At 46.2% G+C, this 25,787-nt stretch overlaps 1 protein-coding gene across 1 annotated transcript in view; it reads left to right on the top strand.

Annotated features, from left to right (window-relative positions):
- Uck2 (uridine-cytidine kinase 2) overlaps positions 1-13,753 on the top strand; it is a 68,431-nt gene extending 54,678 nt beyond the window's left edge. The window contains exons 4-7 of the mRNA XM_042677352.1: positions 1,784-1,926; positions 8,269-8,366; positions 11,095-11,143; positions 13,322-13,753. Of these exons, the coding sequence (XP_042533286.1) occupies positions 1,784-1,926; positions 8,269-8,366; positions 11,095-11,143; positions 13,322-13,461 (430 nt within the window). The 3' untranslated portion in view covers positions 13,462-13,753. The remainder of the gene's footprint in view (positions 1-1,783; positions 1,927-8,268; positions 8,367-11,094; positions 11,144-13,321) is intronic.
- Positions 13,754-25,787: the final 12,034 nt, after the last annotated feature.

Here is a 25,787-nt window from a genome sequence, read left to right as displayed (position 1 = left end):
GATTATAGAAGAATAATGGCATTTGGTGTAGGGACTGGAGTTACCCTAAATGCTGGGGGCTGGGAGATGATGACCTAATGTAGCAAGTGCTCTACCACTGAGCTACATCCCTAGCCCTGGGTGTTGGATCCAGCTATCAACAGGTATAAATATCCATGCTCTCCTTCCAACCCTGATTTTGATGTGTACCTAAGCTACTTCACAGTTCTAGAGAACCTATTTCTCTCCAGCAAATGGACACAAAGCCAGGGGTCGGACCTCACACAGAATCAGAGCATGTCTTTGAGGGAGTTCTGATCACATCTTCATTAGAGACCCTTTGCTGCTGGCCTGTGTTTGCACTGAACTGTTATCTTAGGGAATTTAAGAAAACTTGGTTTGGCTTTGTTTGCACATGTTAGTTCATCTGATAGCATGACTAATAAACCTGCCAGTGAATTTTGAGTGAGAGGCAAGATAATAAGGAAGATATAGGGTCAGGATCAAGGGACAGAAATACATCCAAGTAGGCCAGTCCACAAGACAGAGGCCCATCCCTTAACCATTTCACAATACTTTACCCACCTTTGGAAGAGTCAGGTTTACGTTAATATCTGCCATGGTCTGCTCAACCCTGTGGGGTGGGTGGACAGGATCATGTATATACATGCCTGCCTGCCTGCCTGCCTGCCTGCCTGACTCCCTCCTCCCTTGCTGTTTCCCTCCCTCTCTTCCACCGTCTTCCCCTCTTCTTCCTTTTTTGTGTGTGGGGATACTGGGCTTGAACTCAGGGCCTTGTGCTCTTAGCATTTTCCACTAAAAGCTGAAATTCTACCACAGTAGAGCCACAGCTCTACTTCTTTTTTGATGGTTCATTGGAGATAAGAGTCTCAAACTTTTTCTGCTCAGGCTGACTTTGATGATTCAGCCTTCTGAGTCACAGAGTTTAGAGGCATGAGACACTAGTACCCAGCTCCCTGCTTTATCAATCCTGAAATGTAGGTACTAGGCCCTAGCTACTTGAGGCCTTGAGCTACTTTGCTGCATGTTCACGCAAATACTTTCTTATCCATCTTCTAATACTTTATTTTTTCCTTTCTTCTCTCCATTTAGTTTAGGTCTGGGGGAGGGGTTGATGTGAGAGAGAACAGAGTTTCTGTTTTTTAAAGTTCAGAGTTAGGTTGCAGAAATGCCAGGCATGAAAGCATTCCTGGAGACGCCTTCAGAGAGTAAGAACTCACATCTCCTTGTCTGTCTGAAGTATCATTCCAGAAACTTTTTGTTGTTGTTGTTAGTTGTGGGGCCTGAACTCTGGGCCTGGGCGCTGTCCCTCAGCTCTTCAGCTCAAGGCGAGCGCTCTACCACTTGAGCCACAGCGCCACTTCTGGTTTTCTAGTGGCTTATTGGAGATCAGAGTCTCACGGACTTTACTGCCTGGGCTGGCTTGAACTGTGATCCTCAGATCTCAGCCTCCTGAGTAGCTAGGATTACAGGCACGGGCCACCAATGCCTGGCTCTTTTTTCTTTTTTAAAGTATTCCTAGGAGAAGTATGTTCGCCTCTATTTCTACTTGGTGGCAAAACCTCAGAAGATCTGGGCAAAGGAGAACCATTGTCCTAGCTGTGCTCACTTCTTGGCCCTTTGGTGGTGGTCTGAGGTCTCTGTGAGGCTGAGGGCCAAGCCCCTGGTCCCCATTCTCACTTTGGGGAAGAGGATCCCAGCAGCTGCAGTCCAGCACGAGCTCTGGCTCATGTCTTATTGCTCACCCTGCTGGCCGGCCCATTACCTGCCCTTTGCTTTGCAGGAAAGAGGAGACGGTCACTATTTACCCTGCAGACGTGGTGCTCTTTGAAGGGATCCTGGCCTTCTACTCCCAGGAGGTTCGAGACCTCTTCCAGATGAAGCTTTTTGTAGATACAGATGCGGACACCCGGCTTTCCCGAAGAGGTGCGTTCTGAAAGTCTCCAATGGCCTTGGTGGTAGCTGCCTTGGGAGAAGGAAGCTGGATGCCTGCAACAGAGACAGCCCTTACTGAGACTCAAGCCTGGGCCTTCATGAGACAACTCTGTGGTGGTGTCATCCAACCTGGCCGTGCCAGTTCAGTTCCAGGACATCCTGTTGCCCAAATAAATGTTTGGTGACATATGAGAAGGGATTAGTCACTTAACTATTTTGGATATGAAAGACCTGTGAGGTCACTAAAGTGAAATAAGAAGTTGACATTCTGATTTGGCTGGGAAAACCCCAGTTTCTTATGGTTTTCTTACATACAAGGCATCAAGATGTCTTGACTGGAGGCCAACTGTAGGAGATCTGGGGACAGAAGCCTCTGTGTGTAACTGCAGCACTGGGGTGGTTTGTCCTCCACCTGCTTCCCCTGTGTGGTGTCATTCTCTACAGGCAGCCCAAAACAGAGTCCCCATGGTCTTAACCCAATATGCACCTGTGATGTGCAGAGCCCACAGGCCCACTGCAGGTGTGAGCTGTGCAGGACACTAAGGAGTTCACTTCTACTGGGAGATACAGGAGACTTAGGGGAAGGAAGAGGTCAGAACATAGAAGTGGGGTCCAGCAGTGCCAAAGTACCCAAGGGACTGCGTGCTCCCCATGAAAATGGCAGGTAGCTGGAGGACACAGAAGGCTGTAGAGATTTGGGATGTAGCTAGCTCAGGCCCAAGTTGAAAGAGAGACTAGACAGGGAGACCATTTGGAAACCATATGGACCTGGACTAGAGGTGGGCGGTTGCACTTTTAGGTGGGACGGAGGGGGTGAAGGGTTGGGGTGAGGTGAGGAAGGTATCAGCAGTTAGAACTGACCGGGGCTCAACAAAGGCAGAAGGATGGTGGTGCCAGGAAAGGGGAAAGAGAGGTGACTGATGTTTGAGTCTCTGTTGTGTGAAACAGGGAGAGTCATAAGAAATGGTGAGGTTAGCTCCTAGCCACAGAGCCAATTATTGGCAGATACACATTTTGTAAGCTCCAAGCCAGAGCCTTCTGTTCTCAAGGTCTGTCATTTTTTTTTTTTTTTTTCAATCTATGTAATTTTTTTTCTCCTTGGTCCATGAAACAAATCTTGAGTTTATTCAGTTTAGCAATATCAGTATAAGAGCTGTTAATGGAACGTGTAGATTATAGAAAAGTACATCTGGTTTTTGCCTTCCTAAGAAGTGACACTTTATGTGTGTGTTTGTATGGATGTATGTATGTGTATGTGCACACATGTGTGCATGCATGCACGCGTGCATGTTGGTACTGAGGCTTGAACGCAGGAGGCTAGCAACAACATTGCCTAACTTTTGCTCCACTCTATCATTGTACTGTTTGAGCCACACAACCATTCTGGCTTTTTAGGAGATAAGAGCCTTTCTGGTTTATCTGCCTGGGCCGAGTTTGAGTCGCTACCCTCCTATCTTTTCCTCCTGAGTTAGTTAGCTAGGATTACTGGTAGGAGCTCCAGTGTCTGGCTGTCCACACTCTTTTTAGGTCAGTAGGATTCACACTAGATGATACACAAGTGTGATGGGAAAGGGATGAAAATAAGAGGCCAGTGTTTTTGGCCCAGCCTAGCCTCTAGTGTCTGTCTGACTTTGTAATGTTCTTGGGACATTCAGGCTTGGATTTCTTTGTAGGGACTATGAGACAGGTTTGTTTTTTAGTATCTTGACTTTGGCCTGGGCTAGTCTCTTTTGGCAGATAATTGAAATCTTAATACCTACACCTATGCTGCTTCTACCCCAGATCCTGGCTTATCATTATATCTACAAGTCATTTGGGGTTTTTCCTTGCTTGAGTGCTTGATATCACTGTTAGGTACCAAATTAGGGAAGTAGAAAGATGCATTGAGAGAAATAAATTATGGATTCAGCCAGGTGCTGGTGGTTCATGTCTGTAATTCTAGCACCTTAGGAGGCTGAGATCTGAGAACTTCACTTCAAAGTCAGCCTGGACAAGAAAGTCCATGAGACTCCATGTAACCATCCCAAAACCAGAATTGGAGCTGTGGCTCTAAGTGATAGAGTGCTAGCCTTGAGCAAAAAAGCGTAAGGATGGTGCTAGGTCCTGAGATCAAGCCCCAGAACCAACCAAAAAATTCTTGTTTGTTTTTGGATTCAGATGAGATGGGCTGAGATCCTAGTTTTACAACACTTCAGATATGTAGCTTTAGGTAAATTGTGTCTTTACCTCTTTATACTTTGTCTATTATTAGTATTAGTCTATAGTCATCTAACATTTAATATTTCCTGGTTAGTTCTTAAAAATGCCTGTTAGTCGTCTAACATTGAATACTTCTGGGTTGGTTATTAAGACTAGAAAAAGGTTAGAGAAGAGCCTGGAGATTCATTAGTTAGCAAATACCTACATGGTGGATCAGTAATCAGCTTCTGATCTAGAGGCTGGTGCCTTTCTGTCTCTGTGGGCTGTCAGGGCCTCTGAATGGATCTGGCTGGGCTATGTCCTCAGACCATGTCTTTGGGCTGAAACCAGCACTAGACTGGCAGGAGGCAGTCCATACAAGATGATACGTAGGGAATTATAACCAGGCTTAGAGTAGGATCAAAGTTGTTGGAAAAGAGAGTTGACATCTAATAATGTTCTAAATAAACAGAACATTCTTTCTTCCTTTCTTGGCCTGGGCTTATTATATTAAATGAGGGAACCCCCCTGAGAGATTTGCACCACTCCCAACCCTAGGATTGGGGCCAGTTCTGCCAACCCCAGGCTGCCTGCATAGGTTTATTGCTGCCTCCTTTCAGATCTGCTGCCTTTACAAGTCACTTGCTCTTGAGTCACTTTCCAGGTAGTCTTAGGGACTTTTCTACATACTATTTCTACAACTGTATATCCTCTCTTCATGTGGGACAAACAACATGCTTGGCATGTGTTGGGTGGGGTGTGGGCCTGGTGCAGAGCTAGGGAGGGCTGAGTGAGTCAGGAACAGCTGTTAGAGCTGGAGGACATTTCTGGAAATCTAGCTTGATGATTTTGCCCAAGGGTTTGTCTCATTCTCCTGGGCATTGAACCTTTAGATCCCAAGGTGACCCTCTGATGGGGGAAGAATTTGTCTTGAGTCAGATAGCCCTGATAGGATAAAGTGTTTTCCCGGGAGCTCCCTATTTAGGCACAACTTTCTCTCTGCACTCTCTACCCTTGTCTACCCTTGAATTCTGGGACAGTGAGGAAGGAGACCCAGGGGCTTAGGGCTGCTGACTCCTTGTTTCTCCCCTGCATCACACCCTATACCAGGTCACGTTGTTAGTTACCGCTGCAGTACTGATCAGTTTGTTCATTCTGTTCTTTAACTATATCTCAACAAGTTGTTTTATCCAAGTAAGGTGACAATCACTGGGGAATCATCCTTACTGTGGGTCCCTTTAAATTTTGCTTTTGGCTTCCACTGCCAAGAAAGAACATTTGTAGATTTGGAAAGGCTTAGATGAAAGGCCGAACAGGGTATATGCAGATAGATTTGTGGCATCCTGGCCAGAAAATGTGCGTGGGTCATGGGGAGGAAGGGAGAGTTAGCTTTGAATCCTTGGAGTTCTCTTAATTTGTGCCCATGGAGGAGGATGCTAGCTGGCTGGGATTGTACTGGGCTGAGGGAGTGGTCCCAGGCTGTTTAAGGTGGCAGCTCTCTCAAAGGCTCTTGGAGAAGAGATACCAGTGCCTTCTAATTGTTATGTTTCTGATGGACCACTTTGGGGCCCATGTCCTTTGGTTTGGTGTGGTTTTTCCCTTTTCCCTGTTTCTCCTCCTCACGATGGCTTTTAAGGTGCTGGATTCCTGTTAGTCCCTCCTGCAGAGCACCTCACGTACCAGTGTTCTGGAAGACTCCTCTTTCTTACCTGGGTCTATAGTTTCCTGCCCTCTGCCACATGGGTCTGCCTGGCAGGAGACATTGCTTTCCTAGAGCCTCCTAGGGCTTTGCCATCACAGGAATCATGACAGTGCAGGTTTATTGAACATATATATCAGTGGGTGGGCAGAAGAGTATTTGCACCTTCCTATTTTCCTAGAGAATAACCTTATGAGGAAGGCATTTTCTCTGTTTTGAGGAAATGGAAATTCAAAGTGGATAAGTCATTTGCCTGTCCATATTCACCGGAGTAGGAGTTACTGGGATTAGGATTCAAATCCAGGTCAGTTTCACCCTAGGCCCTAACCGTAGATAGCATTATAAGAAATGGCCTTTGGACTGTAGAGCAGATTTGCTGTGACTGTAGCTTTCTGCAAGTTTGCTTCTCCAATGTAACAGGTTACTTACTGGTCTGCAAGGCAGAAACTCCGCCTGAGGCCAGTAGAGGTCAGTGGGCCACATGAAAGAGTATAAGGAAAATGACCTGGTGTTAGGTGAGGAAGCCAGTGGCACATGCTGTGAAGCAAATCTGGTCCCAGGCGTAGACAAGACAGTAAAAGCTGCCCAGTGTGTGTTTTTCCTCCAGCTCAGATATCCTTTTGATCTGTTTTTCTTTTTCTTGAGGTTTTATCAGGAGGCCATCCTGGCTGTGTAGTTTGGCCCCTATATGTACTAGAGCACTAAGAATGTATGGAGGCAAGCCACGTCGCAGCTCCCCAGGGCTCCTTCCTGGCTGAGGCTCCAGAGCAGGTCTGTGGGGAAGGAGGAGCCAGAGACCTGTGTGGTAATGCTAGGGAAAGCCAAGCCCTCGCAGCAGGAGACTGTGTAAGTCTTGGAACCAACCATTTTTCATTACCAGGGCTCATGTGGAAAGCACTTTGTAAATTGAGAAGCTGGCATAAAGATCAGGGAGTGGTAGCATTGGTACCTAGCTCTTAGGTCTTGCTGAGTTTTCTCCCTTCTGGTCTTAGAGTGGTCATGTTTATCTAAATCATAACTATAATGTTCTTCCTTTCTTCAGATTTGTGTGTGTGTGTGTGTGTGTGTGTGTGTGTATGTGTGTGTGTGTGTGTGTTTCTGTCTGTCTATATCTACAGGTCTGTAGGGTAAGGTGGGGCATGATCTATCCCTTAGTCTTTTCAATCAAGGCTGGAGCTCTACCCCTTTAGCAACAGCTCCACTTCCAGCTTTTTTTCTGCTTAGTTGGATATTAAGAGTCTCATTGGACTTTGCTGCCCAGTCTGATTTCAAACTGCAGTCCTCATATCTCAGACCGATGAGTAACTAAGATTGTAGGTATGAGCCATTGGTGCTTAGTGAGAATACAGTTATTTAGAAACAGCTTTCCAGAAACTCACAGAGAAGCCCCAACATTTGTATACTGTCCGTTTCTGAGAAATGATTGGGAAGGAGCCAAGGGGCCAGAACCCAGGTTGTGAGTAGATATGGTCACCTTTAAGGTTGAGAGTGAGGGGTCAGCAGTTTGGTAATAAGATGTAATGAGACAGCTTCAGGGACCTCTGTGTTGCATGAGAGGAATGCCTTCCCAGGCCACTGCTGAAGGGAGATGGAGCCTGGGGGGCTAATAAATAGTGTCAGGTATGCAGTTCCCACTCCCTTTCCAGTGTTTGAGTCCCTTATTAGAACTGATCTGGCAGAGATGGTAGATGATAGAAGGTGGAAAGCCTGGGGCCACTTGGGCTCTTCCTGATGTGTGATTTTCTCATTAAAGTCCTCCCCACCCCCTGCTCCCCACTGACCTTCAACCTGCCCTCCCTGCCCCAGGAGAGTACTGGGGCACTGGCCAATGAGCTGACCCACTAGACAGGTGAGTGCACAGGGGCTGGGTAAAGCCCATCACCTCTCTAGGCCAGACTGCTTTCAGCTACCATGAGCTCTCCGGACTACCCTGCTCTTTGCTCATTCACACTGAAATTCAAAATGCTGCTTGGGATGAGAAGACCTTGGTTGGTCAGTCTAACATTAGAGAGCATTTTGTGACAGAATTTGATGCTTGGTCCTAACAAAACTGAATTGTTAGATGGGTACAGGTGGTTTATTCCTGTAATCCTAGGTACTCAGGAGGCTGAGATCTGAGGATTGAGTTTTGAAGCCAATTTAGGAAGTGGCACTGTGGTTTAAGTGGTAGAATGCTGGCCTTGAACAAAAGAAGCTCAGGGACTGAGCCTAGGCCCTGAGTTCAAGCCTCAGGGATAGCACCAAAACAAACAAACAAACAAACAAAGTGATTTGTTTTTGTTGGAGCTTCTGTTGACTGTACTGGGTCAAATCCACCTGGAGTCCGCCTTGTGAATGATCCAGTGACTGTCAGCCTGCGAGAGCCCAAGAGCCCGGATCCCCAGCAAGGGCAGGTTGGTGCTGCTGGCTCTTGAACCTTTTTTTTTTTGATTCTTGTCTTTCCTTTTCTCTTATAGTGTTAAGGGACATCAGCGAAAGAGGGAGGGACCTGGAACAGATTCTGTCTCAGTATATTACATTCGTCAAGCCTGCCTTTGAGGAATTCTGCTTGCCAGTGAGTTGTGTTCTTGATTTGTTTTTGCTGAATGGAGAACTTAAAAAATGTTTTCCTCCTTTTTAGGGTTTGACTTTCTTTTTGGTGGTGGTGGGGGCAGTGTTGGAGTTGGAATACAGGGTCTTGTGCTCACTAGGCAAGTCTTTTGATCACTTGAGCCACACTTCCAGCTTAGAACTTAAAATGTAATGATTGACCTAAGTTTTTAAGTTGCCAGGGACTCTTCTCTCTGACTGCCCTCCTGTCCTAAGAGGGCAACCTGGGTACTTGGAGTTCTGTTCTGCCGTTCATTCTTCTAGTAGTCCTTTAGAGACATGCTTTGCTTTGGCTGGCTATGTAATTTTTAGCTAGAGCCGCATTTCTTGCTTGATGGTGTCCTGGCCATGCCATGCCAAGCCATGCCATGTCCCTGATTAGGTCCTCAGAAGGTTTAGGAGGGTGGAGTGCTGGTACAGGGATGCTTGGATCTGCCACAGAGCTTTGCAACTTCTTCTTGGCTCCTTGGTTAGCCCCATTTTGGAAATGCTGTGTTATACCCAAACAATTGTCCCTATTTTCACCCAGGCCATGCTATCAACTGTCTCCAGAGGCAGCTGGGGTTATCTAGTGAAATGGTTTTCAGAGAATGAAGTGGGGAAAGAGATCCAAGTCTCTTCTTTTGGTCCAACAGTCCTCAGCCAATAATACATACACTTCCCCTTCCTCCTGAGGAGGGAAGCCACCAGAGTGGGACTGTGTAGGAAAAGGCATGGAATATGGCCTAATTTGGGTAGGATAAGTATTTAACTCAGGAGAACCATGCCTGTGAGTTATCCTGTCTTCCCCAGCTTGGCCAAACCGTAGTCTGACATCTCAATTATTTATATTTAAGAAAGTGAGGGTGGAAAAGAGGGAAGGAAGAGAATGAAGGAAGGAGGAGGCTGGAACTTCACCTGGCTTTGGCACTGGAATTCAAGAAGGCCTTGAGAATAGGTTTAGGGTAAGACTGGCTATGGGAACTTCTCTCTTCATGCTAATATTGAATGCCTGCCATTCTCTTCTGAATAAGATGTCTGTTAGAAGGTGTTTGTCCAACTACACTTTCTGTTTCCATTCAAGGCCAAGTATACTTTGCCTGAGTAGCCTTACTACCCTTTTCACTGCCCTGGCAAGAATTAGGTTACAAGATTAGGTTCCTGCTAAGAGGAAAACGGAAGCTGGGAACTGTGAAATCCTTTGTCTATTTACCTATCTGAGGTCCTTCCTGCTCCTTTGAAAACTTCCTATTAAGAACAAGAAGTGAATGTTTCATTGGGTCAGAGTTAACTGGTCATTCCCTAAGCCGTTAATGGTGCTGAAACTCAGGCAATTGTTTTCTTGGCCTTTTTTTGATGTTTCCCACTGTCCAGCCACTCTTGGCTGAATGAAGACCTGCTCAGTCCCATGAAAACCAGGAAATGGGACCTAATAAATGTTCCCAGAAGTCAAGCTGGGGTGCTTGTCGTACAGATGCTCACATATACTAGATTTGTAGGTTGGTTATACAGGTGGTGGTAGGCTAAACTCAAGTCAGAATCAGGATGTAGTTATTTGTAGAAGGGTCCACAGAAATGGAAACAAGCAATGCAAAAACAGAAACTATAGAATATGTCTAATTATGGTTTTTACTATTTTTAAATATTGTAATAATAGAGTCCAGGAAAGTAGTTATCAGTAGGGATTATTTTTTCTGTCTTTATCCCTGGGCTTGGAGGGACTGTGTCAATTTGCAGACTGAAAAGTCAGTCCTGGGACTTAAACTCAGGGCCTGGGCACTGTCCTTGAGCTTTTTTTGCTCAAGTCTAGTATTCTGCTGTTTGAGCCTTAGCTCCACTTCTGGCTTTTTGTGATAATTAAATAAAGAGTCTTTCAGACCTTTTCTGCCTGGGACTGGGAAGGTGGCTCAGTGGTAGAGCCACATGCATGCATGAGGTCTTCGGTTTGATTCCTCAGCAGCACAGAAGCGGGAAAAGCCGAAAGAAAGTAGCACCTTGGCTGAAGTGGTAGACTGCTAGCCTTGAGCTGGACTGGCTTTGAACTGTAATTTTCATATTTTAGCCTCCTGAGTAGCTAGGACTACAAGGAGTGAGCCACTGGCCCTGAGCATGGATCTCAAATTTCTTTTCATTTTTAAGATTTATTTAAAAAAACAACTTTATTTAAGTAGTTGTACAAAGGAATTGCCATTCAACAAAGCATTTATGAACACAATACATGTTGATTAATCTTATCCCTTCAGCATTCTCTAGAGTTTGAGTTTTTTTAAACTCGTTTTCCCTAATGTTGGACACATATGTTTGGTTTTGGATATTTTCTGTGTAGATTAAGCATTAATAACAAGAACTCAAACTGCTTTATTATAATCTGGATAAAGTAGAGTTCTGGGTACTTAATTCAGAATTGAGTTGCAAATTGGTTGTGGACAAAGTGCTCAGTGGAGCAACCCCCTTCCCTTCACTGTCACATAAAAGTCCTCTTTCCTCATTTCATTCAGTCTCCCTTCTTCCATTCACATCCCTGTAAACAAACCACTTTCCTTCTTGGGCTTCCCGCATTTTGAGACTCTTTCCCACGACATTGTAAACAATATTACACTCAAAACCTTGAGCTGTGCCTGAGTCGCATCCTCCCTCATATCCCTTTGAGGCAGCCTTGGAACAGTTTTTTTCTGAGTTCCTCTATTAATGTATTATAATTATCTTTTTTCCAGACAAAGAAATACGCTGATGTGATCATTCCAAGAGGTGCAGACAATCTTGGTGAGTCCCATTTGGATATCTCTTGTGGAGGGAAACTTTTGGCCTTTGTCAGTGTTAGTTTGGGCAGGATGTGACCGAACAGAGATCTGTAGTCTGTGTCTGAGTCAGAGAAGCATTCCTACCTGCATCTCTGATATTGGGGAGAGGTGTCTAGGCACCTGTAAATGCTGGCACAGAACAATTCTCTCATACCGAGAGACGGTTACAGACTGTCTTCAGATAACATTTGAGTCATCAATAACATTTGAGTACCTTGTTTTCATCATGCTCTTCAGCAAAAGTGGAATTCTTCCTTATAATCTGCCAACATGGTAGATCCTGAAAAGGAACTGGTTGGTTGTAGGCATTTATGTGTTTTGGCTGGTCTGGCAAGTGTTTCCAAACTTCCTGATGTAATGTGGCAGAGTTGATCTGTAAGATGAGACTGGATCTTGTCTTTTTATTCTTCATATAATTCATTTCATATTTCTTCCTTTTAAGAAAAGGGTATTGCTGGTGGTTTGTCTGTAATCCTAGGCAGATGAGATCTGAGAACGGTTTGGAGAATTAATCACCAAGAAGTTGGAAGTAGAGCTGTGGCTTGATAGCCTTGAGCAGAAAAAAGCTCAAGGACAGTGCCCAAACCTTGAGTGCAACCCCAGAAACAGCAAGAAAAGGAAAAAAAGAAAAGGGATTTCTGAGTTCTCACAGTGATAACTATTTCACCATGTTTTTTTGGATGCACTGGTCCTGGGGCTTGAACTCAGGGTCTAGACACTGTCTGACATTTGTTTTTTCTTTTAATTTTATTTTTCTTACTTATTTTTTGTTTATGTGGTACTGAGGAATCAAACCCAGGCTTCATGCATGCTAAGCAAGCACTCTACCACTAAGCTACATTCCTGACCATGTCCCCGAACTTTTTTCTCAAGGTTAACCCTCTACCATGTATTGAGCCACAGCTCTGTTCATGGCTTTTTTGGTGCTTAACTGGGTCTAAGACTCTCACAGACATTCCTGTTCTGGCTGGCTTTGAACCTTGATTTAAGCCTCAGGAATAGCTAGCATTACAGGTATGAGGCACCAGTGCCCAGCTGATAGAGATACTTTTGAGAGCACAGGTCTATTGTTGGTTGGTGACCCTTACTTTAGATCTGCCCCTTATATCCTAGTGATCAGATTCAGGTCATACAATTTTGGGTATATAATGCCACAGGAGCAATACTGTGCTGTGTCTTTGTTTATTATATCTGAAAGCACTTGGTGTTTGTTCCATAGTTGGTGATGTGAACATTGGTCAGTTGATTGAGGTATATAGTTAATTTCTGATGATGTTTTTTTTTTTTGGGGGGGGGGGCGTCCAGTCGTGGGGCCTGACCTCTGGGTCTGGGCACTGTCCCTCAGCTCTTCAGCTCAAGGCTAGCGCTCTACCACTTGAGCCACAGCGCCACTTCCGGCTTTTTTCTTTTTGCTTATGTGGTGCTGAGGAATCGAACCCAGGGCCTCAGGCATGCAAGGCAAGTGCTCTACAACTGAGCCACCTTCCTAGCCCCTGATTATGCTTTTATTTTATTTTATTTTTTTGGTCCGGTCATGGGACCTGAACTCTGGGCCTGGGCACTGTCCCTCAGCTCTTCAGCTCAAGGCTAGCGCTCTACCACTTGAGCCACAGCACCACTTCTGGCTTTTTTCTTTTTGCTTATGTGGTGCTGAGGAATCGAACCCAGGGCCTCAGGCATGCAAGGCAAGCGCTCTACCACTGAGCCAACTTCCCAGCCCCTGATGATGCTTTTATAAAGCAGCCCTACTTTGAACTTTTTGTGGGAGGAGAGGGCCTTGCATGATGAGGCTTCCCATTTTGAAATGAGCTGGTAGGTTCCTTAGAGTGGTGTCACAACCATAGCTGGTCATCTATAGGGTTTTGGTTGATTGCTTTATCCAATGGGAATTCTGGTTGATAGTCTCTTGGCAGGATGCCCATTAATTAAGCATTACTTGTTAAGAGTCCTTCCACAAGGGAGATTGTATTAGCCCAGCCCCAGGCACAGGGATGGTGTATGTCTTGCCCTTGAGGAGTGGCTACTTCCCAGGAGATGTCTGTCTCTGGTTCCTGTGTACTTGACTTCTGTGCTCACAGCCCTGCATGTGTGTCCCTACCCCTCCCTTTGTACCCTAACGCTGCTGGTCTCTGTCCCACAGTGGCCATCAACCTCATTGTGCAGCATATCCAGGACATCCTCAACGGAGGGCTCTCCAAGCGGCAGACCAATGGCTGTCTCAACGGCTACACCCCTTCACGCAAGAGGCAGGCATCAGAGTCCAGCAGCCGGCCACATTGACCCTTGTCTTCTTCCGACCCCAGCCCTTAGCTCCAAGAAACAGGAGGGGCCAGAAGGCATCATTCATCTGTACATACCTTTTCCTATGACATGACCGTATTTAAGAAAACACCAGAGATGAAATGCCTTGATTTCCAAACCCCCTTTTTGTACTTTTGAACAGCGAATCAAACAGAACTTAACCCTGAGCTTAATGATGGACCGTGCCAACTACTACTGGTGATGCCTAATTATGAATCCAACGTGTAACCAGTTATAAATACATACACACACACATACATACATATATATATACATATATATATATATATATAAAAGGATCTATTTTTGTGTAAATGTACAAATACTGTAAAGCTGTTTGCCGTAAGTATTCAGCAGGGGCCTGCGCTTGTATGTTGGGCCCAGATTTGGAGGTCCACTGAGATGAGTGGCTCCTGTGCTCCATTGGGGGCCCAGCTCAGGCATCTGGAGAGACAGGGAGTGGAAGAGGGCAGCTGATGTTCCATGACTGTCAGTTCCCGGGGGCTTGATGGGAATGGGATTAGAAGCCCTCAGTTGCCTCCCATCCCATGTTGCCTCCTTGGAGCTAGATAGAGCTGCTTCATGTGTGGATGAGAGATACTCTTGCTTTCTTTTTTTGGGTTGACATTAGGTAAGATCTCAACTCAAATCAAACTCAGGGAAGAGGCCCACTGAGGAGAGCAAGTCTGCAATTCTTCTTGCGCTACTTCATCCGACTTGGGTTGTTTGGATGGCTTAGACTCCTTAATCCTGCCTCTTCTGAGTCCAGAAATCCAGAGCTGCCCTTGGGGATGTATTTTTTTTGAGGAGTCATTTTCCTAACTCAAAAAGAATGAGGTACTGCCTGTTGGAGTATCTGAAGCTCTGGTCCTGCGCCTTCCAAGGAAACCCCTGTGAGCTTCATTGGGGAACAGAGTTGTCCTTCACTGTCCGGGCTATGGTTGAGGATCTCTGTAACGGACCAAAGGACTGCTAGCATCCGCTCATGGCATTGCCAGGGAGTTCTTCTCATGGAGGGACAGTAGGTGTTACTCCCCTGTGGTGTGGAAATGCCAGTGTACACCTGTCACCCTAGCATTCTTCCTCACAGCAGCAGGGCCAGGGCCATTTCTTTAACTATAGTATCATTACACGAATATGGCTGCTGCCAGGTCACAAGGGACAGGCCGAAACAAAGTATTTAAAAGGAAGATATTAAATCATGGCTACCTGAGTTAGAATCATGGGTAGAAAACACTCAACTAGACATGGAACTTCCTCATAGTGGAAACTCCTTGTCTAGAGGAAGCTCAAACTCCTAGAATGTTGGTGGAGGGCTGGAGGAACTGAAGGACCAAGTGAGAGACAGGGCAGATGAGATTCTCCCTCTCCCCTTGCCCCCGCGCCCCCCCCCCCCCCCCCCAAGTCTAAGTGTCTTGCTGGGGAAGAGCCAGAGATTGTCATGTCTGTCGTGACCATCCTAGCACTTGGCAAGTCCCACTTGCAGTTCTGTCACTGTGGCTGTGGTGGCTGGAACGCTGGAGAACTGCTCTCCTGTGTGCTTTTCAGAGCCCACTTGAGCCATGTGAGTGAATGAGACCTGTCACTGTTCCATCACAACAGTTTCCCTCTCAGACTTGCCATGCAGCTGGATTTCTCTTTTATGGGTCTGGTTTGTCTCCAAATACGTTTTTGCTAACTCACACAGTCAGCCCTGGTATTCGAGAGATTTGCCACCCAGGATGCCAGGAAGCCATGGCACAGGCTCTGCAGGGGTGTCCCCATGATGACAGCGAAGGAAGATTTGGTGGGGAGAAGAGGAGGACACCTGTGTTGAAAGCCATTTCTCAGCAGGGTGTGGTTCAGGACCTGTCTCTGTCATCTTCATGGTCATGCCTGTACAGTTCTGAGATTAAGGGTGGAGGGCAGGCCTGGGTTAGGATCCTGAGGACATAGGGTCCTTGGCCTTCCCTGTGCTCAGGTGAAGCCCATCTCCCTACCCAGGAGAGCCTTGGCCTTTCAGTGGGTAGCATGCTTAACTATACTTGAAGCTCCCAGGTGCCAAACCATTTAGTGCCTTGGCTGTCTATCCCACTGCCTTGGAAGATGGATTCTTTTCATCTCTGAGCCTCTACTTACTTATCCGCTTCCTCATCTACCTGTGGTGTTGGGACCAAGCCTCCAGGATCTCTGAGCAGCGCCCCCTCCAAGTTAGGACACAGCTTCCAGCTGTTCTGCCCCTACCCTTGGGGAAATCATCACTAGTTCTTGACAGCTTGGCAAGGGTTCTTGGGCAGTGTTCAGGGTCTGTGGTGTCGGACCCTGGATGCAGTGATGCCCTGGGTACTGTGATACACTGTGTCTGGGACAGGGGAGTAGATGGGAGACTCTACCTTTTTGTGGCAAACTAGGATTTAGCCACTTGTGTATCTGTGTTTGAACTTTCTTACAATGTGATCTGACTTTCAAGAGCCTCTGGATCTCCGATGCCACTGGAGAGGCAGGGGTAGAATTATTTGGGCAGAAATCATGACCGTTGTCTCTGGGGCACTGAGCTATCGGGGTGGAGGTGGGGCACAGATGAGCTCAGCAGGGGGTGAAGTAGTCACGTGTGCACAGGAATTCCTTGGCTTCAGAGCCACCCAGTGGTGCTCCTTTCCCCTCCCTGCTCACTTGTCTATGGTCCAAGTGTTCGTCATGAGAAGACTGGCCTCACACTTACACAATGCAACAACTTCTGATCCAAGTGTTCCATTCTCAGGCAGTCTGAAGCTAGAATGAGCAAAGATGGAAGGTGGACGGGCAGGGCCTGGGGAGGTAGTGTAGTGGGTTACACTGAGGGATATGTACAGACTAGGCCAAAGGGAGGAGTCTCCAAGCTCACATGTTCTTGGAACTAATACTTCTGATCGAGGCTGCTTCATGATCAAGAGGAGGTTGGTTCCAGCCTCGCCCTGGCTTGGAACTGGATCCTGTCCCTATAAGGCCACTGGGTCTGGAGGCTTGTGTGCTCCTCAGAGCAACCAGGAAGTGGAGATGCACAAGTCTGGTTGGCTTGAGTTGGTTGGTTGGTATTATTACCTGCCTTCTAGCAGCCCTTGAATTAGCTTGATCCATGATAGTACCCAAGACAGAAGTATTTCTGCAGGGAAATGTTTTCCACTGCCCCGAGTCTCATGTGTGCTTGTCAAAGATTCCAGTGCTAGGGAATGAAAGGGCTGTTATGGTTGAGGCTGGGGGTTGGTCCTGACAGATAGGACAATACACATGGAAGGACCAGTGGGCCTTCTCTACCTCCTTTCCCCTTCGCACTTGGCTCCAGGCAGAATGGAGGAAGCTTACTGACATCAGACAAGACAAGGAAGAAGACAGGTTGCAAAGGGCATGATTGGGACTGCTCTGAAGCTTGAAGACCCCTTTCACACTTTCTGTCTCTGGGTGTTCTGTGCCCTCCTGGTGGCAGATGCAGGAAATGGGGGTCTCGTCATCTAGAGGAAGTGAGTGCGCAGCCAGGCCTGCACAGGAACCAAGTCAAGCAGCTAAGTAAACACTTGGGCTTTTCTTTCCTTTCAAGATGCTTGCTCTTCTGCTTCTGCTTTTTACTACCATACCTTTATTGTTAGCACTTCCAAACAAAATAAGATCACATACTCTGTACTTTGCTGTAAATAAAGAATGAATGAAAAAGATGCAACCTCTTGCTTTTTTCTTTTTGGGGTTTTTTTTGGGGGGGGGCGGGAGGGGGAGCGTCTCTGAGTTCCTTTTGCTTAAGGCTACTGCCCTATCATTTTGAACCACAGCTCCACTTCTGGTTTTCTGGTGGTTAATTGGAGGTAAGAGGAGTCTCATGGACTTTTCCTGTTGGCTTCGAACTGCGATCGTCGGATCTCAGCCTTCTGAGTAGCAAGGATTCCAAATGTGTGCCACCAGTGCTCAGCCTTCTTGCTTTCTCTGTAGTGTATGCCCAGAGCAGTCACTGTGGCCTTCTGGCTGTAAGATCCAGTGGTGGAGGGAGGGTCATGGCTTGTTTGTGCAAGTCACCTAGCCGGCTGTGATTCAGCCTCAGTCCTGGTTGTTGGGGGTTGGGGCAGAGAGGGTCCCAGACCTCATGAAACAGGAGGATTCGGCCCCAGTTTCTAGGGAACATTCTGACCTCCCCCATGGTCATCTGATATATACAGCTCTGCCTTCTTGAGCCCAGTGGCCTGGGCTCTTCTACCTCCACATTGAAAACAAAAAATTGCTAAGTGAAGTGCAGTTGGAGAGACTGTGTCCCTGAGTGGAGGATAGTTTATGTAACAGGGCACGCAAGTTCAAGTTGGGTACACAAGTACACATTGTGACTTTTTTTTTCTTTTTTCTTAGCCAGTCCTGGGGCTTGAACTCGGCCTAGGCACTATCCCTGAGCTGCTCTGTGCTCAAGACTAGCACTCTACCACTTGAGTCACAGTACTACATCTGCAGTGTGTGAAGCAGCGCAGGGACATGATGTAATTTTGTTTTTCATCACATTGTGTACCATAGAATAAATATCTGTCCTTGGTTCTGAAAGACCTGAGCCAGGGACTAAAGAAGTAATTGGCTTTTGGGGCTAGAGGTGTAGCTCAGCCACTAAAAAGTACAAAGCCCTAAGTTCAAACCCCAGTACAATTTTAAAAAAAAAAATAAAAGCTTTTAATATCTTTGACCCCTGCTAGCTCTGACCTCTTGACCTCTTAGCTACCCTTCACTGCCACCCATTGCCTATGAGCTTGGATTGCTGAGCTGAAATCAGTCAAGTCAGAGCCCATCTGCTCTCCCAGACGTGTGTGCTTTTGTCCTGTGTCTCCTCTCCTCCCCTCCCCTCTCCTCTCCTCTCCTCTCCTCTCCTCTCCTCCCCTCCCCTCCCCTCCCCTCCCCTCCCCTCCTCTCAGAATTTACCAGGTTTGTTTGTTTGGGCTTGGGCTTGAATTTAATACCTGAGCACTGTCCCTGAACGTTTTTGCTGAAGGCTAGTGCTCTACCACTTGAGCCACAGCTTCACTCTGGCTTTGTTTTTGGTAGTTAATTGGAGATAAGAGTCTTACGGACTTTGCCTGAGCTGGCTTTGAACTGTGATCCTCAGATCTCAGCTTTCTGAGTAGCTAGGATTACAGGTGTGAGCCACTGGTGCCTGGCTTTTAAAAAACTTTGAGGGGCTGGGAAAGGTGGCTCAGTGGTAGAGCGCTTGCCTTGCATGCATGAAGCCCTGGGTTCGATTCCTCAGCACCACATAAGCCAAAGAAAATAAAAAGCCGGAAGTGGCGCTGTGGCTCAAGTGGTAGAGTGCTAGCCTTGAGTTGAAGAGCTGAAGGACAGTGCTTAGGCCCAGAGTTCAGGACCCACGACCGGACCCAAATAAACAAAACAAAACAACAAAAAAAAAAACTTTGAGGTAAAAATTAGAGCTATGACTAAACATGACATTTTCAATGAAATGGATGGAAATAAGGCAAAGAGTTTGGAACATGTAATAACTTCATACAAACTTGGTTCTCAGCCTACCAAGTCCATGCTGGGCACTGGCTTTTTCCCAGTTTGGACTGGATCCAGTGGTGCCTATGATGTGTAGAACAAAAATGATACATAGAATTCTCTGTATGTGGGGGGTGGGGAAGAGGAGGGAGGGAGGTGGAGGAGGGAAGGGATAGTGGGAGAACAACAAAGGAGGGGGTAACAATGGTTGACAAGAAATGTACTCATTACCTGACTCGTAACTGTAACACTTCTGTACAGCATCTTTTTTTTTTTTTTTTGTCGGTCGTGGGGCTTGAACTCTGGGCCTGGGCGCTGTCCCTCAGCTCTTCAGCTCAAGGCGAGCGCTCTACCACTTGAGCTACAGTGCCACTTCTGGTTTTCTGGTGGTTTATTGGAGATAGGAGTCTCACGGTATCTCCTGCCCGGGCTGGCTTTGAACCGCGATCCTCAGATCTCAGCCTCCTGAGTAGCTAGGATTACAGGCGTGAGCCACCAGCGCCCGGCTGTACAGCATCTTTATAATAAAATAAATCTTTTAGTATGATGTTATGTTACTTTTAGATCTAGGATTTGCATCTAAGCAAAAATACATTTTCCTATCTCAAGCTTGGCTCATCTTGCTCAAATGATCTCCAATTCTGTCCCTTCTATACATGACATAATTTTATTTGTCACTATATGTACATTACGTTTTCTTCCTCCACTAACTGGTTGTTGGGCACCTACACTGTTTGCATATCTTGATTATTGTTAAAAGTGCTATAATAAATATGAATGTGCCAGTAAAAAAAGAATTCTATGTATAAAGATTCAGTGTACACTGAATTTTGACTCCAAGTCCAGGAACAATTAGCAGGTGAGCTTAAATGCTCAGGATTCTCCCACACAAGATGAAGTTGTGGATGCTCACACGATGATTATTTTTATTTTATTATTTTTGGTTGTGGCGCTTGAACTCAGGGTCTGGGCTCTGTTCTTGAGTTTTTTCACTCAAGGTTAGTACCAATTTGAGCCACAGCTCCACTTTCAGTTTTCTGGTGATTAATTGGAGATAAAAGTCTTAGAGACTTTCCAGCCTGGTCTGGCTTTGAATTGGGATCCTCAGATCTCAGCCTCCTGAGTAGCTAGGATTACAGGTGTGAGCCACTGGCTTCTGGCAACAAGATGGTAATGATGATGATGATGATGATGATTGGTCATGGGGCTTGAACTTTCGGCCTGGGCACTGTCCCTGAGCTCTTCAGCTCAAGCCTAGTGTTCTAGCACTTGAGCCACAAAGCCACTTCTGGTTTTCTGGTAGTTAATTGGAGATGAGAGTCTCATGGACTTTCCTGCCTTGTTGGGCCTTGAGCTGTGATCCTCAGATTTCAGCTTCCTGAGTAGCTAGGATTACAGGCATGAGCCGCTGGTGCCCGGCTATTATTAAGAATTATTTTGTGCCCGTACTTGGATTAGAACTCAGGGTCTGGGCATTGTCTCATTTATTTTTATTTTAACAGTTTTGTTATTGTTTATTAATCGTACAAAGGGGTTCATTTTGACGTGTGCATATATGAAAACTTTCATTAACTTTCTCACCTATTTTTTTGTGTGCCAGTACTGGAGCTTTGAACCCAGGGCCTAGACACTGACCTTGAGCCACAGCTCTAGGTTTTTCGCTCATGGACTTTCCTCCAGGGGCTGGCTTCAAACTGATCAGATCTCAGCCTTCTGAGTAGCTAGAATTAACAGACATGAGCCATCAGCATCAGTGTGTCCCTTAGCTTTTTTGCTCAAGGCTGGCATGCTATTACTTGAGCCACAGCTCTGATTACAGTTTTCTGATTGTTCATGGAAGAGACTCACCCACTTTCCAGGCTGGCTTTGAACTGCAGTTCTCAGATCTCAGCCCCCTGAATAGCCAGAATTAACGCGTGTGAACCATTGGCACCCAGCAAGAGTCCTTTCCTATCCCTGTCATGTGCAACTGATATCCACCCACTCTTCCAGCCTGTTACACTTTCACTTTATCCTGGAGACAGACTTGCAAAGTATGCAAGGAATGTGGTCCTGTTCTGTGTGTTTGCTAAACTGATTTCACTCAAAACAACTCCAGTGAAGGGCAAGCTGTGTGAAGTTATCTGAAGTTATCTGATCTACCACTGCCACCTAGTGGGCAAATTCAGACAGCTTCACTACTTTGGTATGGCAGAACTGCCCAAGTGCCTGTACAATCTTCACTAAGGTATGGTCTTGCTTTTCTGGAAAATATTTATAGCCTTCACTAAGAGTAGATAGAAATTGATCCTCTTAATTTCTCCTTTGCTACAATCTATCTATTTTTTATTTTTTGGGTCCGGTTGTGGGCCCTGAACTCTGGGCCTGGGCGCTGTCCCTCAGCTCTTCAGCTCAAGGCTAGTGCTCTACACTTGAGCCACAGCGCCACTTCTGGCTTTTTTTTCTTTTTGTTTATGTGGTGCTGAGGAATCGAACCCAGGGCCTCATGCATGCAAGGCAAGCGCTCTACCACTGAGCCACCCTCCCAGCCCTATTTTTTTATTTTTTTTTGGGTTGTCATGGGTCTTGAACTCTGGGCCTGCATGCTGTCCCTGAGCTCTTCAGCTCAAGGCTCTACCACTTGAGCCACTGGACCACTTTTGGTTTTCTAGTGGTTTGTTGGAGATAAGAGTCGCATGGAGGGGCTGGGAAGGTGGCTCAGTGGTAGAGTGCTTGCCTTGCATGTCTGAGGCCCTGGGTTCGATTCCTCAGCACCACATAAGCAAAAAGGAAAAAGCCGGAAGTGGCGCTGTGGCTCAAGTGGTAGAGCGCTAGCCTTGAGCTGAAGAGCTGAGGGACAGCGCCCAGGTCCAGAGTTCAAGGCCCCATGACTGGACCCTTCCCCCCCCCCCCCAAAAAAAAAAAAAAAAAAAGAGTCTCATGGACTTTCCTGCCAGGACTGGCTTTGAACTGAGATCTCAGAGCTCAGCCTCCTGAGTAGCTAGGATTATAGGCCCAGCTTCTTCTTCTTCTTCTTCTTCTTCTTCTTCTTCTTCTTCTTCTTCTTCTTCTTCTCCTTCTCCTTCTCCTTCTCCTTCTCCTTCTCCTTCTCCTTCTCCTTCTCCTTCTCCTTCTCCTTCTCCTTCTTCTTCTTTTGGTGGGTCATGGAGTTTGAACTCTGGGCCTGGGCACTGTCCCTCAGCTCTTCAGCTCAAGGCGAGCGCTCTACCACTTGAGCCACAACGCCACTTCTGGTTTTCTGGTGGCTTATTGGAGATAAGTGTGTCACAGAGTTTCCTCCCCAGGCTGGCTTTGAACTGTGATCCTCAGATCTCAGCCTGAGTAACTAGGATTACAGGCATGAGCCACTGGCACCCAGCAGGATTTCCATCTTTTGTTGAAGGCTTTAGTATTAGCTGGCCTGGACTCATGGGGGAGGCAGCCTGTCTGGGAGAAATAGCACTGGATCAAAGCAGACCTAGAGTAGGAACTTGGTTTCTGCTTCAAGAGCTGCCGTCTCTCACTCTTTTTAAATTAATTTATTATTATTATAGAGGTGATATACAGAGAGATTACAATTACATGAGTCAGGTTCATTTCCTTTCCTACAATGTCTTCTGTGCCCCCACTGTCTCCCAGTCCTTCCCTCCTCTCTCCACTCATGAGTTGCATAGTAACGATCAATGTCCTCCGGGCTCCACTGCTGCCCTTTTTCACCCCTTTTCCCTCAAGTTCTGTGTCCTACCCCCACCCTTCTGAAGATATACACATGAATATGCTATCCATAAGGTAAAGAAGGCAGAATCATCAAAAAAGAAAAAAGAAACAAAAGGACTCTTGTTCCTTTATCTTGGAGTTTGTTTCAATATGTATATCACATCAGATAAATGTGAAGAGGCACTTAGGCCTTGCACCTTTGTGTTTCTCTCCTAAGAGTATTCTCTTGGTCTCATTGTGTGCTAGCAGAGAGGACTTGTGCTGTTTGTCTCTCTGAGGTTGGCTTACCTCACTTAACACGATTTGTTCTAGCTCCATCCATTTCCTTTGCAGTCTTTTGACAGGCTTCAGTGTCTATTCTTATAGCCTCAGATGCCATTCTTACTTTTCCAAGAATACAGAAAGCACTGGTATAGCCAGAGTGGCAGGACTTTCCCTGGCGAAAAAGTTGCCTGGCAGTTTTGGGGTGCTGCTTAGTGAGTGGGCCGTGGGTGAGGCTGAGTTGCTTGGGGATCTAGGAGTAGCTGCTGGCTTGAGGAAGAATCCCTAAAGGAATTTTCTCAGTAGCCATGTTGGAGCCCTACCCCAGGCTGACCTCAGAGATTGTCAGGGGAGTGTGGATGTACAGATGCTCTGTGAGTCAGAGCTGGTCTGCCTCTGAGGCCTGAGACCCATCCATTTCCCAGTGCCTTGCCAGCCTGATACCCATACTATCATGAGGCTTTGAGGTGGGATTTGTGTGCCTGGGTGGAATGAGGAGCTTGGATATTTGTTGGTATATATTATTTAGCAATTTTAAATGGTATTTTAAGGCTTCGAAAGCCAAAAAAAGTGCTGGAATCAAATATAGGGATAAGATATTGTCCCCTCGGATTCTGCTACCAAAGAGTCTCTTGGGGGCCACATTGCTAAGGGATATTGCACATATGCAATGTCTCAGTATGCCTGGAACCCTTGTACTGGGGCTTGAACTCAGGGCCTGGGCACAGTCCCTTAGCTTTTGGCTCAAGGCTAATGCTTACTTCCAACTATTTTTGATGGCTAATTGGAAAAAAGAGTCTCATAGACTTTCTTATCTGTGCTGGCTTTGAACCTTAGTCCTCATTTCTCAGCCTCCCCCCCCCCCCCCCCCCCCCCGTCTCTCTCTATTTCAGAGGAGCTGGTCCTGAGACTTGAACTCAGAGCCTGGGCACTGTCCCTGAATTTTTTTGCTCAAGGCTAGTACTTTATCACTAGAGCCATAGCTCCACTTCTGGCTTTTTGGTATTTAATTGGAGATAAGAGTCTCACAGGGCTGGGAAGGTGGCTCAGTCGTAGAGTGCTTGCCTTGCATGCATGAGGCCCTGGGTTCGATTCCTCAGCACCACATAAGCAGAAAAAGCCAGAAATGGCACTTGTGGCTCAAGTGGTAGAGCGCTAGCCTTGAGCTGAAGAGCTGAGGGACAGCGCCCAGACCCCAGCGTTCAGGCCCTATGACCAACAACAACAACAACAACAACAAAAATCGCACAGACTTTCTTGCCTGGAATAGCTTGGAACAACAATGCTCAGCTCTCAGCTTCCTGAGTAGTTAGGATTATAGGTGTGAGTCACAGATGTCTGGCTAGATCTCAGCCCTTTGAGTAGCATGGATTATAGGCCACAAACCACTGGCACCTGGCTCTTTGCGTGGCCCTTGATATCTATTTTGCACTCAGAACACAGATCAGACTAGCCACATTTCTAAGGCTCAACAGCATGTGGTTGTGGCCCATGTCATTGGATAGTAAATGTCAATATGTTAGAATTTTCCTGTGTCAGGGCTGGGCAAGGGCTCGAGAGAGGAACTAACTTGCCTCAAGGTCATGGCTAGCCAGCTGGAGAGCAAAGCTTTCATTTGCACTGGTCTAGCAGCAGTGCTATCATCAAGCTGTCTTTATGTGGCTGGAGGAAGACCGTGACTCCTTCAAGAATAGCTCAGGCTGTAGGCTGCTCAGAACAATAGTGAAGAATGAGGCCAGAAAATGGCTTAAAAGAGCTGAGAGGGCGAGAATGGAGCGTGTGAAGGGCTGGAGAGGATTCAGCGATGGGTGAGCAGGCCATCTCCCTGCAGGAACAATAGATGCTGGCTACGCCATGAATAAGGAGAAAATGATCTTTTTCAAAGCAATTCAGGGTCGAGAGAAATAAAAGGACTGCTGTCTATAAGGAATCTGGTAAGGCAAAATCTTTGGGAAACTCATGAATAGACATTTTTAGTGTGGAACACATTAAAAATCAATTCCACAGGTGCAGGAGACGACTATGAAGTGGAAGCCAGAAGTTACTGTCATCCAGAGAAGAGAGGAAGACAAGCCAGACCCTATAGTTCTTAGTAGCTGAAAGCTGTTAATATAATTTTATTTATTTATTTACTTAATTAATTACTTATTTATTTTTGTCAGTCGAGGGACTTGAATTCTGGGCCTGGGCACTGTCCCTCAGCTCTTCAGCTCAAGCTTAACCCCTTGAGCCACAGTACCACTTCTGGTTTTCTGAGTGGTTTATTGGAGATAAGAGTCTCATGGACTTTCCTGCATGGGCTGGCTTTGACAGTGATCCTCAGATCTCAGCCTCCTGAGTAGCTAGGATTACAGGCGTGAGCCACCGGTATCCTGCCTATAATTTTATTTAGGCAGTTCTGGGGATAGAATTCAGGTTCTTGTGTGATTTTATCTGTTTAAAAATAACTTCATTGGGGTATAGTTGGCATATAGTTATATATATATATATATATATATATATATATATGTATATATATATATACACACACACGTGTACATACATATTGTGTTTCACTCTAGTATTGGGGCTTGAACTGAAGGTCTTGTGCTGTTGGTCAGCTTTTTTTCCCGCTTATGGCTGGTGCTCTACCTTTTTTGCTGACTAGATGTAAGTGTTGCTCTGACTTCTGTGTGGACTATCCTGGATGTTCTATAATTCATTGTGAAGTGTTGCCGTGTGGATTTATTTTCATTTAATTTTTTTATTTTTGTATTTTTTGGCAGTCTGGGGCTTGTACTCAGGGCTTGGGCACTGTCCCTGAGCTCCTTTTGTTCAGGGCTAGCACTCTACCACTTGATCCACAGTGCCACTTCTAGCTTTTTCTGTTTATGTGG

This window comes from Dipodomys spectabilis, unplaced genomic scaffold (assembly GCF_019054845.1).
Source record: "Dipodomys spectabilis isolate Male_0828 unplaced genomic scaffold, ASM1905484v1 ptg000036l, whole genome shotgun sequence".
NCBI lineage: Eukaryota > Metazoa > Chordata > Mammalia > Rodentia > Heteromyidae > Dipodomys > Dipodomys spectabilis.
This window is presented reverse-complemented; position numbering and strand designations above follow the sequence as displayed.